The sequence below is a fragment of the Mus caroli genome, unplaced genomic scaffold (genome assembly GCF_978045245.1).
Source record: "Mus caroli unplaced genomic scaffold, Mus_caroli_1 scaffold_2, whole genome shotgun sequence".
Taxonomy (NCBI): Eukaryota; Metazoa; Chordata; class Mammalia; order Rodentia; family Muridae; genus Mus; species Mus caroli.
The window spans coordinates 136979671-136997839 of record NW_028227257.1 but is presented as its reverse complement, the minus strand read 5'-3'; the positions used below and the strand labels follow the sequence as shown (position 1 = coordinate 136997839).

The 18169-nt window shown below is 37.3% G+C and overlaps 1 protein-coding gene across 3 annotated transcripts in view; it reads left to right on the top strand.

The window, feature by feature from the left end:
- Positions 1-18169, top strand: part of Arhgap15 (Rho GTPase activating protein 15) — a 638684-nt gene that overhangs the window by 137047 nt on the left and 483468 nt on the right. For all 3 annotated transcript variants that reach the window (XM_021155709.2, XM_029472910.2, XM_085834942.1), the window contains one exon: positions 2716-2805. In XM_021155709.2, coding sequence (XP_021011368.1) covers positions 2716-2805 — 90 coding nt within the window. The remainder of the gene's footprint in view (positions 1-2715; positions 2806-18169) is intronic.

Below are 18169 nucleotides of genomic sequence, written 5' to 3'. Positions count from 1 at the left end.
GTTAAATCCAATGTCAAGGGCTGGTGGTTCAAAACAGACTTTGAGAGTTGTGGCTACATCTCTGTGGTAGAGCATCATGAGCAAAGCCCCAGGTTTGGTCTCCAGCATTGCACAAAAATAGTGACTCTAGTTGCATTTGAATTCTGGTGCTTGGGGCTGGAGAGTTGACTCAGCAACTAAGCACATTGGTTGATCTTCCAAAGGACTAGAGTTCAATTATCAGCCACCAAAAGTTGGTTCAGATCCATGTATTACTCCAGATCTGAAGGATCTTTTGCCTTGTTTTTCCATAGCCACCAGGAATTCAAGAGGTGCATAGGTGTACCTTCAGGCACAAACTCAAACACATGAAATAAAACAAATTTAGACCCCTTTAGGCCATTTGCCTTGGGAAACTTCAGCAGGCCAGGATCATTCTGACATACCTTATAACCTTTCACATAGTAGTAATAATAATAACTGCCTCTTACGACTGCAAGGATGAACTGATGATATAGCCAGAGGGAAATGCCCGTTAACAAAATGCTTGATGTATGCAAAATGTGTCTTATACAATGTACTTCTGCTATGACTTCTCCACCCCATCGCATTACATGGGGAAATAAAGCCCTTTAGTTTTATTCCCTTAGTGATTATTGTTGGTTCTGAGTATGATATAATTTAATGAACTCTACATGAAGCAGCTTGTTGGTGGTATTTCTTCCCAAGATCCACAGTAGTGATAGCCTGAATGTCAGTACAGAGGGAACCTGTGAACCACGCTGATTGCAATCATTTTCAGGGGCATGGATGATTTTAAAGGGTTTCCCACAGTCTCCTATTGAATACAAGTAAAAGCGTGCTGTGGTATGCTAGCCAACAAGGTGAATTCTCCCTCCAGAAAACTATGTTTATACACCCAGACACACTTTCTCTCTCTCTCTCTCTCTCTCTCTCTCTCTCTCTCTCTCTCTCTCTCTCTCTCTCTCTCTCTCTCTCTCTCTCTCACACACACACACACACACACACACATACACACTCAGACACGCACACACACAAACTCACACACACACTTTTTCACATAAACTCATACTCACAACTCACAAAATAATACACACACATACACATACTTACACAATCCCACACACTCACATACTCATACATAGAGGCACACACAAACACACCTTAGTCTTTAACCTTTAGTTGCTGAAAGACAAACATATCCTATTTTACCATAGGGATAAAAACAAAACAAAATCTTCTTGTTACTCCTAAATTGGATTTTTTTAAAGCAATAGGACATAGCAGTTAGGAGGCAACAATTATGGGCAGACTATATCTTTTAACAGTTTTACATGTCTAATTTCAAGTTTTAACTTACAGTTACTGACATTGAAAGCTGCCTAAAATATAGCATTTCTATCCTAAATATTCAGGATGTTTTGTAGGGGGTAAGTGAGGAAATTATTAAGTTTCTTAGTAAAGAAACCTGGAGTAGCTCAGACCACATGAAAACTGTTGTAAAGCATCTCTTTCTATAGTGCTTGCTTGGTAAATAGTAAATTTCCAAAATTTACCATTACTTTAATTATGGAAGATGTGTGAATTTAAACTTGTATACATGTTATTCACTGTAACTCTAATGAAATTATTAGGCAACGCTAATTAACCTTTGTATTGGCTGGTTATTGGGATTTACTGGGATGAAGTGACTTTCATTTCTCATGTACTTTGTATAAAAGGAAGCAAACACTATGATCTACTTAATAAATCTACTTAATAGATCTACATTATTACACAAAACTTACTCATGTACTCCCAAAGTCTAAAATGTGGATTTCCTTCCTTCCTTCCTTCCTTCCTCTCTCCCTCCCTTCTTTTCCTCCCTCCCTCCCTCCCTCCATCCCTTCCTTCCTTCCTTCCTTCCTTCCTTCCTTCCTTCCTTCCTTTCTTTCTTTCTTTCTTTCTTTCTTTCTTTCTTTCTTTCTTTCTTTCTTTCTTTCTTTCTTTCTTTCTTTCTTTCTTTCACTTTTTAATTCTTATTTGAAGACAGTATCTCACTATATACACCAAATTGGTCTTCCACTCACAACAATCAGCCTTTCTCTTCCTTGTGAGTGCTGAGGTCATAGATGTGTGAATTTTTCACTGTTGCCAGCTAATGGTTCCTTTTGAACTTTTTAACATACAAAAATACAAACATTTGAGGAGAAAGTGAGATTAGTTGAATCCATTTGTTCTAATCTCAAGATGATGTAGCTAGGTTGTAAGTGACTTGGCTGAAGTCACAAAACTAAAACTCAAACTTTTGCCATTCCATTATGAATTTTCAAGTTTCACTTTTACTTTTAGGTCTAACAAGTTGTTTTTTGTTTTGTTTTTTGTTTTTTGTTTTAATGACCTTCACTGAACATCAATATTATTCAGGACAGAAAAGATGTTAATGCCTTATGTTCTATCTCTTTAACATTATGTCCAACCACTGCTATGAATATTGATACTTCTTATTATCTGTAACAAATGAAGTATATGTAAAGCTATGCTTTAATTTTAGCGTATTAAAATTAGAAAATCCCAAGTAAGAACACCACAGATTATGTTTCCCCTGGGAAGCACAGAGGGAAGGCTTCATGCCATAGATATGTACAACCCCAGCCTCAGTCAGCTCCTTGGTTTTCTCTAACAGGCTTCTTGAATGGTATGTGAGCTTTATTCCTATTTCATTCCTGTTTACAGAAAACCAGGCACAACGTGGAAAGTGTGGATTTGTGTGGTGCACATATAGAATGGGCCAAAGAAAAATCAAGCAAAAAGAGTGTCTTTCAGGTAAGAATGCCACCTGTGCTCAATTTCCTCCTTTTCCCTCCAAATCTGAGCCCCCTCAGGTAATGAGAGCAGCACTACCTTCCTGTGGTGTGTTCATGTGTAGGAACTACTTGTCTGAAGGTCATTCTGAAAGACAGACTGGCTCCTCTTCCTTGTGGAATCATGGCTTTATTTTGTGTTTTCCCGGATGACTGGTTGCTAAACAACAACAACAACAAAATGCATGTTTTGTGTCAATTAACTTATGAGGATGTATTTGATAGCTGTTTGGGGTGCCAACCTAGAATGCTTTACTTAAATAGTTTTAATACAGTACTTTCAAACATACACAAATTAAGATTCAGTAATTATAAGCTCTTCTCATTCGCTGCCATCCGTGCCTTCCAGTCATTAACTACATTTACCGGTGTATGGAGAGATGAGGAGAGAGTGGGGCAGCTTGACAGGGATGGCAGGAAGATATGACAGGGAGGTGGGAGAGTAATCAGAACACATTACATACGTGTAAGAGGTTGTCAAAGGCCAAATTTAATTAATAATAAATTTTAAATCAGACCCTTTTATAGTGAAGATTTTCACTTTTAGAAGAAAAATTGCTATGATTAATCAGTAGTCACAAGCATAATCCACTGAATGTTTTAAATAAAAACCCACGAAATCCTTAAAACACTGAAAACCTGATATTTCACACATGATGTTACCCAATCATGATTTGACCTGATTTTTAGTTACCAATATTTTAAGTTATAAGTTTAATATGTTTTTCCCATTTTAGGTGATATGTAATATTTACATTTTGGAATTAAATAATTTTATTGTATTTTAGCATTATTCCACTTAGGGATGAAGGGAATAGATGAATACATATTTATTAATATTAAATATTTTTGGCAAAATTCTATTCTTTAAGTTGATGTCATAATTATGTAACAAAATACACTGACGAAATCAGTATTAGGACTTACAGCAGCGAGGTTGAATGGCCTTTACCACTTCTACTCATAAGAGAAAAGCAAATGTTCACTTCCCATATGTCTACTATGTGCTACTTTCTTTGGGAATTAATCGTGTATATTAAAACAATTTGGGCTTATTCAGATTTAAAAAGAAAATTCACACACACACACACACACACACACACATGTCCTAGAAGAAATTATATTTCTGTTTCTAGTTTTAAAGTACTTAAATATAGAGATGTTTTTAACCAAAAATTAAGTGAAAGGATGGATATAATTATCATCTGTCAACTAAAAATAAAATTTTAAAAAGGGAAGAGGAAGGAAGGAAGGAGGCAGACAGGCAGGAAGGCGCACGTAGAGAGCAATGATCTCAAGCCAAATGGTAGAGAATGTAGAATTTAGAGAACCAAGGTATAAATAATAAAATCAACTTTGTTTGCAAGTGAGAAGGTAAGGATCAGTAATATCCGTCTCCCCCAGTTTCCTTCTCCTGGTGTTATTCTAACCCAGTAATAAAATGCAAGGGTCAGAATCCTCGTCTCTGACAATCTATAATAGTGCTTTCCAGTCTATAGGCTTCTCAGCCTATAGGTTGCAACTCCTTTGGCAAACTTCTATCTGCAAGCATATTTACATTACAATGCATAATAGTAGAGCAAAATTATAGTTATAAAGTAACAATGAAAATAACTTTATGGTTTGGGGTCCCTACAACATGAGGAACTATATTAACGGACCATAGCATTAGGGAGCTAGGGCATGATGTCATAGACTCACATGTATTGTGAGTTCACCTAATTAATAAAGTTGTAAGAGAAAGAGATTAAGTTCAATCTAAAGAACATGATGTTCATACAATAGAACTTTCCATAGATTTGTGAGGCCAGCCATTCTTCATTTATCTCTAAAAATTTTCAACAAGATCAAAAACTACTGCCAGCTTGGTATGATGGACAAATGGTAATGTATGTCATCCTGGGCTTTTCAAACTATTGGCAATGTTCAAACTTTTATAATTTACACTTGATTTATATTTATGTTGCTGAATTTAGTTTCTTCCATTGACTTTGAAGTCTATTTTCACATTTTACAAATTTCTCATCATCTATTTTTGTTTGTAATGTCATTTGGACAATTGGTGAGGCCTTGAGCCTTCAAAATTTACACAGCTGACTTTTAGGTTGATACATATGCAGATAGATAGTGAGATAGATAAATTGATAGATGATAGGCAGATTATAGGTGAATACATTCTTGATAATTTTATATATAGAATTACAAGATTATTATAAAGATATTGTGATTAACAAAGTTAAAGGAAAATTCTTGGATGACTTTATGTTAATTCATTTTGAATAAATCATCTGACTTGCCACAAGTGTATGCACCTACAGAGTAGACTGGAACAGTCCCCTGTTTGAGCAGAATAATGTAAGTTACTTTAATAGTTCTGATAACAAAAAGAACATTGGGAAGAATTTGCCAGATAACTAAGTCCAGATGACATACATCAATATTTGATTAGATACATTAGCTGGGCTAAATCTCAAATGATCAGAATAAACATGATTATATCTCAAAAACATGGTATTAAGGCATGGGTGGGTGTTTGACTGTGTGTAAGGGTCTCATTACCTACTGAATAATGAAATGTTTCTTCCTTACTGAAAGAGACCCTCTAACTTCAGCTGAGGTACCACATCAAAAATAGTTTAAGGATTCCAAGTTTGAATTGGGCTTGATATTCAATCTCAGCCTATGAATTATAGATTACAGATCGCAAATGACTATTGAGATTTTTAGTTCCAGATGAATCAAAGAAGAGCAAAATTAGAAATAATTTAAAATTTGAAATCTGTCTTTAAAAAGATGATGGATTGGCAATTATATACCACATAATTATGATGTCTATAAAGAAGTCAAACTTGAAATGAATAAGAAAACAAACAAAATTTTTGAATGCCTGAGATAGGCTAGAAACATACATTTTTGATCCAGAAAAATGGAATATTTTTCTTTCAGTGTTTATACTATTTAGACATCTGACTTCTTCATTTTCTGTATTTAACAAAATCCAAGATTTTTTCATAAATAACTCAATGTGGATTCAATCTTCTTCAAGTAATATATGTTAATATCATAGTGACAGATTCTAGCTTTAGTATGTAATAACTCTTGGTAAATAAAAATGATATTCACTTTCTGAAACCAGGAACCTTTACCTACATTGGAGCCAGAATTTTTGTATTATAGGCATTGTTTAACTGAAGTAACATTTTAAAAAGTGCTGTTCTCTTCTGTAATACATTGCCTATGACATGTAATCATAGGTATCAAATAAGTATAAGTATAGCTTTAAATAATATAAATAGGTGTACATTTATATTGAATTATTTGATTTTAGGAAATATAGTGAGCATTCATACACAGAGAGACATACATGTACAGGCACACACACACACAAAGCTTTGCACTTACAAAACGGTCATAGAAATTCTGAACTGGATTAGTGAATGTCCATTGCTCTAACATTTGTTTAATTCTGCAGAAAGAACGATATCTAAGACCATCACAAATCTGATACAGTTTGAGAAAGCATTTATCCAGTGAACAATTTGGGATGAACTTTGGACACATTTTCTTAGTTAACTAAAAGCAATGCCAGGTCTTCATCAGGGAGAGCCTGGACAAAAAAGATTTTTGTTCAAATCACATGTTTTAAACATTTCTGCTAAGGGCTGGTTTGCTCTATGGTGTTTAGCCTGAAATTTAAATCACTAAGGATTAAAAAGATTACAACATAATCTTAAATAATCCCAAATGTCATTTACGGAGAGAGAGTTATAATAACTAGGCAGAATCCCACTAAAGGATGGCAGGACTCTCCAGCAGCATCCAACCACAACAGGGTACGACTCATTCTTTGCTCACTGGCCACATTATGCATTTACATGGCCTGGCATCAGGAACTTCAACTGATAACATAGTTGCAAAATCAGTTATAGGAACACAGAATTGAAGGACATTTTTAAGCGTGCTCTTGTTACAAAGTTGAAAGGGCAATCTCACTTAGGTTCTTTGCCTTCCTTTGAGTTTGAAACTTTCTGAATAAAGTTGTTGGAAGTCTCGGGCAGGGAATTCATGACATGCTGTCAAACAGAGGATACAACACTAACATATTTCCAGTCTCCCAGGGAGGCCACTTGTCCAAAAACAAAAAACAAAAACAAAAAAAAAAAAACAAACAAACAAAAAAAAAAGAATAGGCTAGGCTTGGTAGCTCATACTTTTAATCCAAGCCCTTGTGAGGCAGAGGCAGGTGAGTTCTGAGTTTGAGGCCAATGTGATCTATATAGCAAGTTCAAGGACAGCCAGAGCTACTTAGAGACTTTGTCTCAAAAACCAAATAAAAACAAAAACAAAAGTGACGACAAAGCACTGTAATTATTTCTATCCCATTAAGTTATCACACTATAATATTTTCCTGTCCTGTAAAGCAATTTTAGATATGACTAGAAAATATGTCAACTACTGCATTTACCAAGCCAAGAGACTGGGCATGCTCTAGCTGATCAGACTGTTGCTGCTGAGGCTAGACCAGACTACATTTAGCATAAGAAACAACAAAGAAAACAATTTGGGAATTTAATCTGCCACATATGCCTTGTGTTGCAAGATTCCCAAAGTATCACTGAAATGAAAAACTATCTCCTAGTTTTTCATTTACAATTTGTTTCCTTAATTCCTTTCTCAGTAGGGAGTAAGATATTAACTGATTAGCTAAGATATTGAATCATCTGTACTCTTGAATATATATTTTCCTCAGACTTAGTGTTTTATAAACAACTTTTAATAAAAATATAACTGTTGAATTTATCGGATTTCTACAGACCACATGTATTAAGTTGTATAATTCTATCAGTTAAGAAATAAAGAGTAGAACTATGTCAATGGCCTGTCTGTAAGACAGGGGACATAGAGATGACATAAAGAGATGAAGGTCCACCTTAATCCCATGTTCAGACAATAAATATTGTGTTCAAATGTCTAGGATTTGACATTGCTTCTTTAATATGAAAACTCATCTGCAGAGAGGAAACTGGTTCCCTGTAAGCAAGGTAAAGCTGAAGTAGGTCTAGCATTTAACCACGTGTTACTTTTCCAACTCTGGGTAAACTCCTCTGGCTATGCTGTACATTAAATATATTTGTGTAACATTTTCTGTAGATAGGCATTACATCTAAAAATAATTTGATTGCTTGTCCTGATCTGACATGTCTTAGCCTCACATAGTTTAGTACGACTTAGGTTTATTAATGTGGTGATAATTTAATAACATCCTGGAAAATGCTACTTTAAGCCAAAAGGAAAACTACTGGTATTTTGCTTTTATACATGTCTCATGTCAAGAGGGGCAGTTTAGAATAAGTCTGAGCATTTACCAATTTTCTCTTTCATTTTGCAATGGAATAGTTAAACAAAATGCAAAGGGGGGTTCTTCACATTTATAAATGCATTAGTTTGTGGTGAGGCTGGTTTCAGTTGGCAGAATTACTCACAGTATCTTAAGAGGCATGGAGTCAAACAACATAAGCCAGGGTAAGGAGAAGCATCAACATCCAATACAGCTATTGTTTACTCCATGGTTTGCCCTGGAGCATTTCATGTGTCTACCAGATATACATCCATCCTGCAGAGGCATAGTGGAGCAACAGATGAGTCTGGGGACCTGGATGTTTGCCATTGATGTTTTCAGAGATTGAAGTTGGAGATTCTCTATCAGACTTGTGTATCACACTGAGAAAGGGTGAGATAAGCGCTCCTCTCCTACCTGACACCTCTCTGTGTTAAAAGTGAAGAGATCCTTCAATGTATTTTAAAACAACTGCAAAGGAGTCACTTTAGTACAATCACTGATGGTCATCGTTATTTCTCTGTTCAGTAACCAAGTCATCTGGTAACATTCTGCAAGAAGTTGCAGTTGTGAATTTCGGGAGAATCCAATGGAGGGATGCTTGTGTATGGCCCTCAGTTGCTGAGGATCTTATATGCCAAAAGAAAGATATTTTCCTATATTGTTCAAAGCATATGTGTCCTTATACCCTGTTTAGATTTTAGTATCCAGTCCTTTATGGAAGTTTGATTGCTGCAATATCTAGTTAGGATAAACTAGATAATGAGTGGTGTGTGCAAGATAACATGTCAACAAAAGCATATTCCCCTAGAATTTCCTTCTGAGCTCTGAACTGTAACTTGTAGAGACAAGTTTAGAAACAATGTCCCATATAAAAAAGAGACAAGGGACACTTTATAATCCCCTTCTAAAAGTGTCAAAGAAATACTTTTTCTTGATTGGAAGGAAACAATATGAGTATTTTATGAATCCTAGCCTCAGCGTGTCAGTGAGATTGTACTGGGAGAGACTTAATTCTGAAATTAGGGCTTTAATACACACACACACACACACACACACACACACACACACACACACACACAGAGAGAGAGAGAGAGAGAGAGAGAGAGAGAGAGAGAGAGAGAGAGAGAAACACAACACTGTCTGTGGGCTATGATAAGAGAGATTCTGAAAACCAGGGGGAAATGATATATTCAGATTTTAAAGGAATTCAAATCTCATTAGCTCTGACTAATAAAGGGGGAATAGAAGCAGAGGGATAGCTCCAAGCACACCAATAATAAGAGGACCACACCCATCTCTTCAGAGCAGAACACGCCCATACCTTTAGAGCAAATCACTAGGGAACACTGACTTTTTGCTTTATTATTATTATTATTATTATTATTATTATTATTATTATTATTGAGGAAAATAATAAAGGTTCTTTCATCTAAATCCCTGGAACTAACATACAAAAATCAAATACGTTGCTAGAGAAAAAATTATCAAATCTATCCCACTGGGTGATCCTGGGAGGCTCTAGACTAGAAATCTTAGACTCGGGATATATTCCTTTGCACTTTTCACTCACTATCTAAAGCTACTAAAGGGCACTGGTAGTGTCCTGCCATTTTATCTGTTTACACTAAAATCAGAACAAAAGGGAACTGAAGGCAGTAGCCCCCACACTGACCATAGTGATAGATTTTTAGAGCCAAATCAGTCAAAAGAACTACGATATGAAGTTTCTGAGATGACATAATTTAGATCAAACTTTCAAACTGAAAGGAATGAATTTGACGTCATGTGCATTTTCACAGAAAAATAGATAGATGTGGCCAAAGGGCTTTAAAGCCATTGCTTTGGTCCGTTTGGCCTCTGGAGTAGCTAGGGTGTGGGGTGGAGGTAAGAACCTTTTATTTGTATGATCTGAGTTTCAGTCTGACCTCAGGCTCCCTGCAGCAAGCTGCCCTTCATTTCTTGGCCTCATGCTGGGACTCTTACCTCTTACAAAACTTTATTTCTTCGTGCATTGGTAGAACAAGCATTCTGGTCTCTAGGCTATCCATGGGTGTCTGTGGCTCACTGCAGTTTTCATGTAGTGTCTACATAGCCAAAGTGAGGCTTCCAGGTACTAGGTAACAAAACCGAAGTCCTCAGACTATACACAACAATCTGAGCACACTAATCCTGGACCTCAGGGAAGAATCCAAGGGACCGGAGCGAAATTATCAAGCACTAGGCCTTTTCTCCTTGTGATTTTCATCTTGTATAAAGTACAGAAAATATGACTTTGATTCTGGGATGACAACATTCCAACTAAGGGCTCTCTTTTGCATATCTGTTTCAGAATTCTTATTTGGAATTTGTAAAACAAAGTAGCCATGTTTACTTCATTCTGGGTCTGGTTTTCTTTCCTTTTTAATAGCAAACACATGTATTCCAGAAAAAGAAATGCTTTAATCCCTAAAGCTGATATATAATATATGGAGTCAATGAATAGTAACTCAGTTTATGGCCTGTTGGTGAAGATGGCAGAGTGAAATAAAATCAAGTACCTTAGAAAGGCACAAAAATCACCTTCAGATAAATAGCCTGCCACTCCTTTTTTAGAAACATAAGATAACAAGGCTGTATCTGAGGGCAAGAAACACACACTCACACACAGACATACACACAAACAAACACATACGCAGTCACATACACAAGCACACAAATACACACAGACACACAGTGAGATAGAGAGAGAAAAAGAAACACACACAAATATACACATACAAACATAAGCACACAAACATATACAGACACAAGTACGCATACATAAGAGCTCTCTCTCTCTCTCTCTCTCTCTCTCTCACACACACACACACACACACACACACAGAGTGTTTAAATACCACTAGCCACAAGAAAGGGGAAAAATCTGGGCAGTGGTGAGAAAAACTCTAAAACCTCAGAGCAATGTTTAAAGCAGGATAAGAAAATAACAAAGCAATCATTGTAAATAAAGGCTTGAAATGAACTCAAGAAAACAAACGGTCAGTTTATGATGCAAACCAATGCCAGCACTTACAAGAGAAGTCTACACAAAATCCCAAACACACTAGGAGTGAAACTTACTAAGAACTTGCTAGAGAGTACAGATTTAAAAGCATGAATATAATTTAGAAACATATACGTACATGCAAATGCAGATATGCATACAATATCAATCAGTTATAAAAGAGGCCATGAATTAGGAGTCTGAGAAGGGGTATATGGGGGAGGTGCAGGGGTTGGAAGAAGGAGACAGGAGAAATGCTGTGATTAAATTAGAATCATAATTTTTGGAAGTCAAGGATATAGAATCTAGGAAGATGGCTCCGAGATGCGGGGAGAAGAGTGCTTGCTGTGCAGGCATGAAGGCCTGAGTTCAATTCCCCACATAAAAAGCTGTGGGTGGCGCTGTGTACCTCTGTCTGCATGTGTCACTGCAGGAGGCGGGAACAGGAGTATTTTAGGACTTTCTGGCTTGGACTAGCTCTAGCTTCAGTGGAAGATGGTGTTTCAAGGGAATGAGGTAGAGATGGACAGAACAGAACTCCCAACTCCTACCTTTGATTTCCCTGCAAGCATTCACAAGGCACATTGCATTCACAAGGCATGTTGTCTTCATTTTTTTCTTTGGGGTTTCTTTTGTTTGTTTGTTTGTTTGTTGTTTTGTTTCATTTTGCCAATTTGACACACTCTGGAGTTATCTTGAAAGAAGAACCTTGCTTGAAGAAATCCCCCAGTCTGATAGCCTATAGGCAGGTCTGAGGGGGCATTTTCTTGGTCAATGATTGAAGCAGGAGGGCCCAGGTTACTGAAAATGGTGCCACCCCTGGGCAGGTGGTTCTAAATGTTATAAAAAAGCAGGCCGAGCAAGTCATGAAAAAAATAATGCAGTCAGCAGAATTCCTTCATGGCCTCTTGCTTTAGTTCTCACCTCCTGGTTCCTGCCTCTGTTTCCCACTGCCCCCACCCCCACCCCCACCATGATGGACTTTGACCTAGTAACCAAATTAACTCTTTCCTCACAGGTTGCTTTTGGTCATGGTCTCATGATCTATATATCACAGCAGTATAAACTTAACTAGGGCACACATAAACCATTTAAACACACACACACATACACACATACACACACACCATTTTATGAAACATTTCATCTCCAGCATGGGTGTAGGGGTTCTAACTCATTGCAGGGTGTACATTCAACCCAAATTGTTTACAACAACAGAGTTAACATGTTACAAAAGTGCCTCAAAGGACTTTGATCTACTGACACCGAACTTCCTTTAGTAGTACCTTGGGAAGACTTAGTAAATCTGTTGTGCTTTATCTGTTATTTAAACAATGCTTACTTTTCAAGAGTCCCACGCCCATGACCAAGCTAAAGACAGACTTCTGATGTCTAGTATCTATGATGGATTTGAACTCAAACCACGGCAGCGTGATTAGGAAGTGCAATTGTTAGATTCACAGTATGCGCTCATGAAGGTGTTGGGAAGTATGCGAAACCTTTCTTCTTCGAAAGGTGCTCTGGGACATGCACAATCACGGATGTCACTGTCCATCTGCAAGGAAGAAACAAACTGGCAGTTTAGAGAACAGTATCAAATTCAACTCCGTAGCAATGTAATGGTTAATCAGCATAAAAAATAAATATTTGGAGGCCCCCGTGCTAGAAAACAAATGTGTCCCGTGAAATATAATTAATGGCATGAGAAAGTGGCTGGCTTCCTTGCAGACAAATTTGTCCTTTTACTAAAGTAAGGACTGTTCTATTATTAACACTGGAAATCTTAGATGGGCAGCAGAGACTGCTGCATTATTCATAAAAGCGTTGCTGCCATCTGGTGGCCGTTTGGCAGTTCAGCACAGACTGCTAATTCCGTTTGACTGGGTCTCCTGTGAGGCTATGCAAGACAAGGCTCTGGGTGGTAAAAATACGAAAGTGTGAACAGTTAGGTTTAGATGTCATTCACTTGATGACGCTCCTTGTTCCCCATGCCTTGGTAGAATGAAAGTCTCAAGCAGTAGTGAGATAATTATATATTTTTGGCTTTACTGTGAGTGTGTATTTTACAAGGCTTATCTAAGGAAGTTACTCTTGGCTGTTGTTGACTGACAAATTTTATTGACATTCAGTTCTGTTGGCAAATAAATATGTACTCAAATATTAGGAAGATTTATTGAATCTAAAGATATGTTATTTTGTGTAAATAAGAATATATGTGAGATGCTGTAATCCCTCATTTGGATCTAAGCATGAATTTTCTTAAGTTATCATTCACTGAGCCTGCTTTTGGAAATAATACAATTTATAATATCAAAAAGAAAAATGAACAGCAATTCATAAAACTCGAGATTCTATCTCGTCACTGAAGGGTTCTATGAAGAAATCTTATTTCGTGGCTCAGAAACGTGTAATCTGATATAAAGAGGAGGACTTAGAAATTGAATGACAAATATTTAGGTTACATTATGAACATGAAGACCCAGGCAACGGGGTACCCACTCATTCTCTGGAAGATTAGGGTGACTTTGTGCCCTGGACTATTCTAAAACTTCCTAAAATCCTAGGATTTTTTATTGCATGTAGTCCTAAAATCATAGGCTCATTGTATGTGGTAAAATCTGAACCTGAGAATGGATATTTATGTAGATCAAACGTCTTTGAAGAACATAAGATATAATGAGTTAAAATTGCCCCAGGAGGGAGGTTGGAGTTCCTTGAATTCTCAGAGATGGTATTTAATAGTTAATGTCCATGTTCCAGTGGACGTTTCCTTGCCATTAAACTGCCTTATGATTTAGTAAAAGTTGCCTGCCTACAAAGAGGCGTTGCACTACACTGGGAGAATTATAATATTGAATGAATGTTATTCTTTACCATAAAAGTTGCAAGTGACTATTTTTAAAGAGAGACATTTGGATTTTATTTTAAAATTCTCTGGAAGGCTTTGGTTCTATGTATATACATTTGCCATTACCTCTGTTACTAGTTACTTTTGATACTGAAAATATTTCCTTCTTCAAAACATTTAATTTGGCTTATGGAAAATCATGTGTCCCATCTTCCCTGGAAGAATGCTAAAGTCCCTTCTCACCCCCCCACTCGGCCCCTTCTCCCCCACATTTTCTTCAGGAATATGATGCAAACAAGACACTATCTAGACAGTAAGAGCTATGTGTCAGTTATATCTCTGTCTCTTTCATACATACATGTACATTTTAATGTAGATCTATCCCCTGAGTTGGCCTGAATACAGTTGTATGATGGTTTCCAATGGCTCTATAGTTGACATAGTAAAGCTATAGTGAGAATACCCAGGTATTAGTCAAATTTTTCTATTGTTTGTCTCAATAACATTTGCTTTCTGGTAGCTTTTTCAGGTTCTTAGCAGCCTATTTCTGTTTACTCGGGAAGATTATTCATATACTGTAGCCTTGAGCACTTCAGCATGCAGTTTCTAGATGTTAGTGCATAGTGGGGTGTTTAGTGATGTGTTGGTTCATGCAAAATTGTAATACTGACAGCATATCTCAGTGAAAATGTTTTCATTTTATTTCTTAAGAACTTGTTTACAATTCTCTGTAAGCACAAAGTTTCTCATAGACGCCTTTGACTTAAGTTTGCCTTTGCCTCTACTGTTAGTTTATTGTTGAGCAGATCCCAGAAAACAGATTTTAAGAATCAGCAAGAATGAAACATCAGGAAAAAATAGCATATAATATACAAAGTACTAATAAAGTTGGTCATAGGGCAACATGATGCTAACAGGAGTTTTCTACCCAAAATTCCATAAGATGATTAAACCAAAATATTTTTTATCAGCCTCTGAGCCTGTGATTTATAGCTGTCTCCAGAATGATGTCTTTATTTCTTTCTGGTCATACGTGGGGCAAGTATGTTTGTCTGGGTATTCTTTTCTTAGAGTCCATGAATATCCACAGCAGAAAGCAAAAGGAATAGGATGCAACTTGAGGCTAGACATAAGCTATCTGAGGAAGTCTGATGCAAATGCAGACCCAGATGTGGAGAGAGGGGTGGCCAGAGAGCAGCAATGTGTGATGCAATTCACTCCTACTAGCTTTCCATGTCCATATGTCTCACTTTAAATGTTATCCTGAGCTTTAGACATGCAACTGCTCTTTCGGCTATAGAAGAGCTAAGAAAACATTTTAGGGAAAACCGTTCACCCTTTTCCTGTGCCTGTGTATGAGGCTGCACTTGATAATCGTTGTCTATTTCATTCCAAGGGATTCTGGACTTTCCTCATCCATTGTCACGATTGTGTGGTCTGTTCTGTTTTCCTGATGTGCAATTTTTCATGTCCAAGGATTGTGGGGCTTGGTTTTCTTGACATTTCCAGACTCCATTAAGTTCAGTGTACAGTACACTGGACTCACTGGGTCTGCAGGATACAAGAAGTGACTCCTTGAGTCACCTGCATGTCAGAACCATTCTTACTGTCACCATCCAGTAAGAGTGCCATGGTATGCTTAGAAAGGCCAGCTTTCCCCATGAGTGTACCAGCCACTTTCCATATTATTATTCTGTATCTCCAGCATGTAATAGCTCCAAGCCATTGGCAATAGTTTTAAATTAACTACACCATTACTGATACCTTTAGAAGCAAAACTTTCCCTGTGCTAAGAACACTGATGTGTAATCCAGCAGAGGCCAGGTTTGAAAACTTAGAAACTTAAATGGTACAGATGTACGCTATGGTGGCTATTCTTTTGTGTACTTTTGTTCTTAGACACCTGTGCTCTAGCTTTTTGGAATGTTGTATCATGTCACCACAAATCCTGTGCTGTGGAGCAGCTCAGTGAGGGCACTGCATTAGGGATGCATTTGTGACAGAGTTTCTTATTATAAGGTGCCACCTTATTTCGGATGCATTTTAAGACACCATACCATTGCAAAGTTAATTGATCCTGAATGATGGTGCACTTAGGAATAACAGTGTGCCCTAGAGCTAGGTGTCCTGGGTTTCATTTCCTTTACGTCTTTGCTTTGAAGCAGTGCAGTGCTTCTAACAGAGCTAATAACCCTGTGTTACTAGTTTTACATCCATAAAGATCAGAAACGATGAAGCAGACATAGGCACCAATCAGAAAATACAAACCCATATCTAGAGTTTATTTCCAGTCTAGGAAGACTTAATCAAGATCCCATGAACATAAGGGGCTCAATTTGTTATCCAGAACTTGGCTGTTGTTCTGATGTTCTGAATGGTTGTCTCTCCTGATGAAATGTTATTCAGTATGCAAAGCTATACTGGCTTTGTTGGGAGGAAGTATTGGTGTTAGGTCAGTACAGTGTCATGCCTGACACTGTAACTACCTCATTCATGGATTTATTTTATAAGATCTAACTGGCTAAAGCTAGAAGATGGAGAACATCAAAGATTCAAGTCATCTGGTTCAACAGTGTGATCTCTGGGAAAAATTATGACATTAACAGGAGACATAAAACATGCATGTTATTGCTGACTTTCATGAGTCCACTAATATTTTACAGACTTCATTGTCTCCAATCTTCTTTCTAAATTGTCCCCTCCCAGGCCTCTGATCACCATATAAAGTCATCCGTACTGTCTATATTCCTCCCTCTGGCTACCCAATATTAGGTTCCTTGCTTGAATGATATGTAGTAGCATTTCTGCTCACCACTGCCTTAAATCCTCATCCTAGGGTGGGCTGATGACAGGTGTTACCCAGGATTTTTCATTCTTCATCAGATGACTTCAAGACCATCCATGCGACCACAGGGTTAAGCATAGGAAGCATCCCTGGTCACACATGTGGAGGGGACAAGGGACATTTGATTCACCTATGTGTGAGACTTAGATTCTCCATAACTGTTGTCCGAAATTCCACATATTTTATTTCTGCCTCAGGATTGCCATGTAACTCTTCATTTAGTAGATTTGAAAATGTCAATCGTAATAGGAAGCTAACGCCACATAGTTTGTTGAAAATATGATCAGATACTTACCATTGATTCATATCCAGTGATGAGCCAGGGTGGAGCTTTCAATTCCTGAGATCTCTTTGATGCAGAAAAGAAAGTCTTCCTCGAGCACCTCACGAGCTTTTAAAATGTGTGTGTATGAAACTTTTAGCATAACCTACCACAAAACTTACAGATATTATACTCTAGGTTATCTTTGAACTTTTAGAATCTTATGTCGGGAGAGTCAAAGTCCAAAGTACCCCAGCCTGGGTATGCTAAAGATGTTCATTGGTTATGGATGCTTCTATCAATGGCTTCCAGAAAATCGTTCCCATTGTGCAATATACATTGTGTATCTAGCAATAGAGGCTTGTTTCAGTCATCGAACTTTACGAGCATATCCGAGTAAGACTGAGATTTATGACTTTAATCAAGTAAGTAGTTGTTTTAAGCCTCTAAACTCTGGGCTCATTCATAACAGAATAAATACCCAACTGATCCAAATTATGCATTTACAAATATAATCCAATGGTTCAATACTTATGAGAGGTAATGGCAGTTCTAGAAATAGGGTTTAACCCTTTAAAGAGATCTTGGGACCCCGGTGAATTGCCAAATTCCATCTTACAGGGCTGTAGAGAAAAGGCAGGTAGTAGACTTCATCTGGCCTTGTAGCTTTGCTATTACTCAGTATGTTTATAGAAATAACTGCCTAACAAAGTTAGCTTCTAGGAAGGATGCCAGGTTACAAGGAATCATACCCAAGTCTCAGAATCACATTGGGCTTGCACCCAAAATGTTTGCAACATTAGGTGGAAGCAATATAACCTGGCTTGGAAAGTTCTAGGGGAACAAAACGGCAGAGAGTGCTCAGGGAACACTGCGTTCAGCGTCTTCAAGATAGGATCTTTCTTGGCCTCATGGAAAACAAGAGAAAACTGTATATCTTGCTATTTTTAAAAATAATGTGGACAAACAGAATCTCGGGTTGTCACAGATCATTGTTAAGCCAGCAAC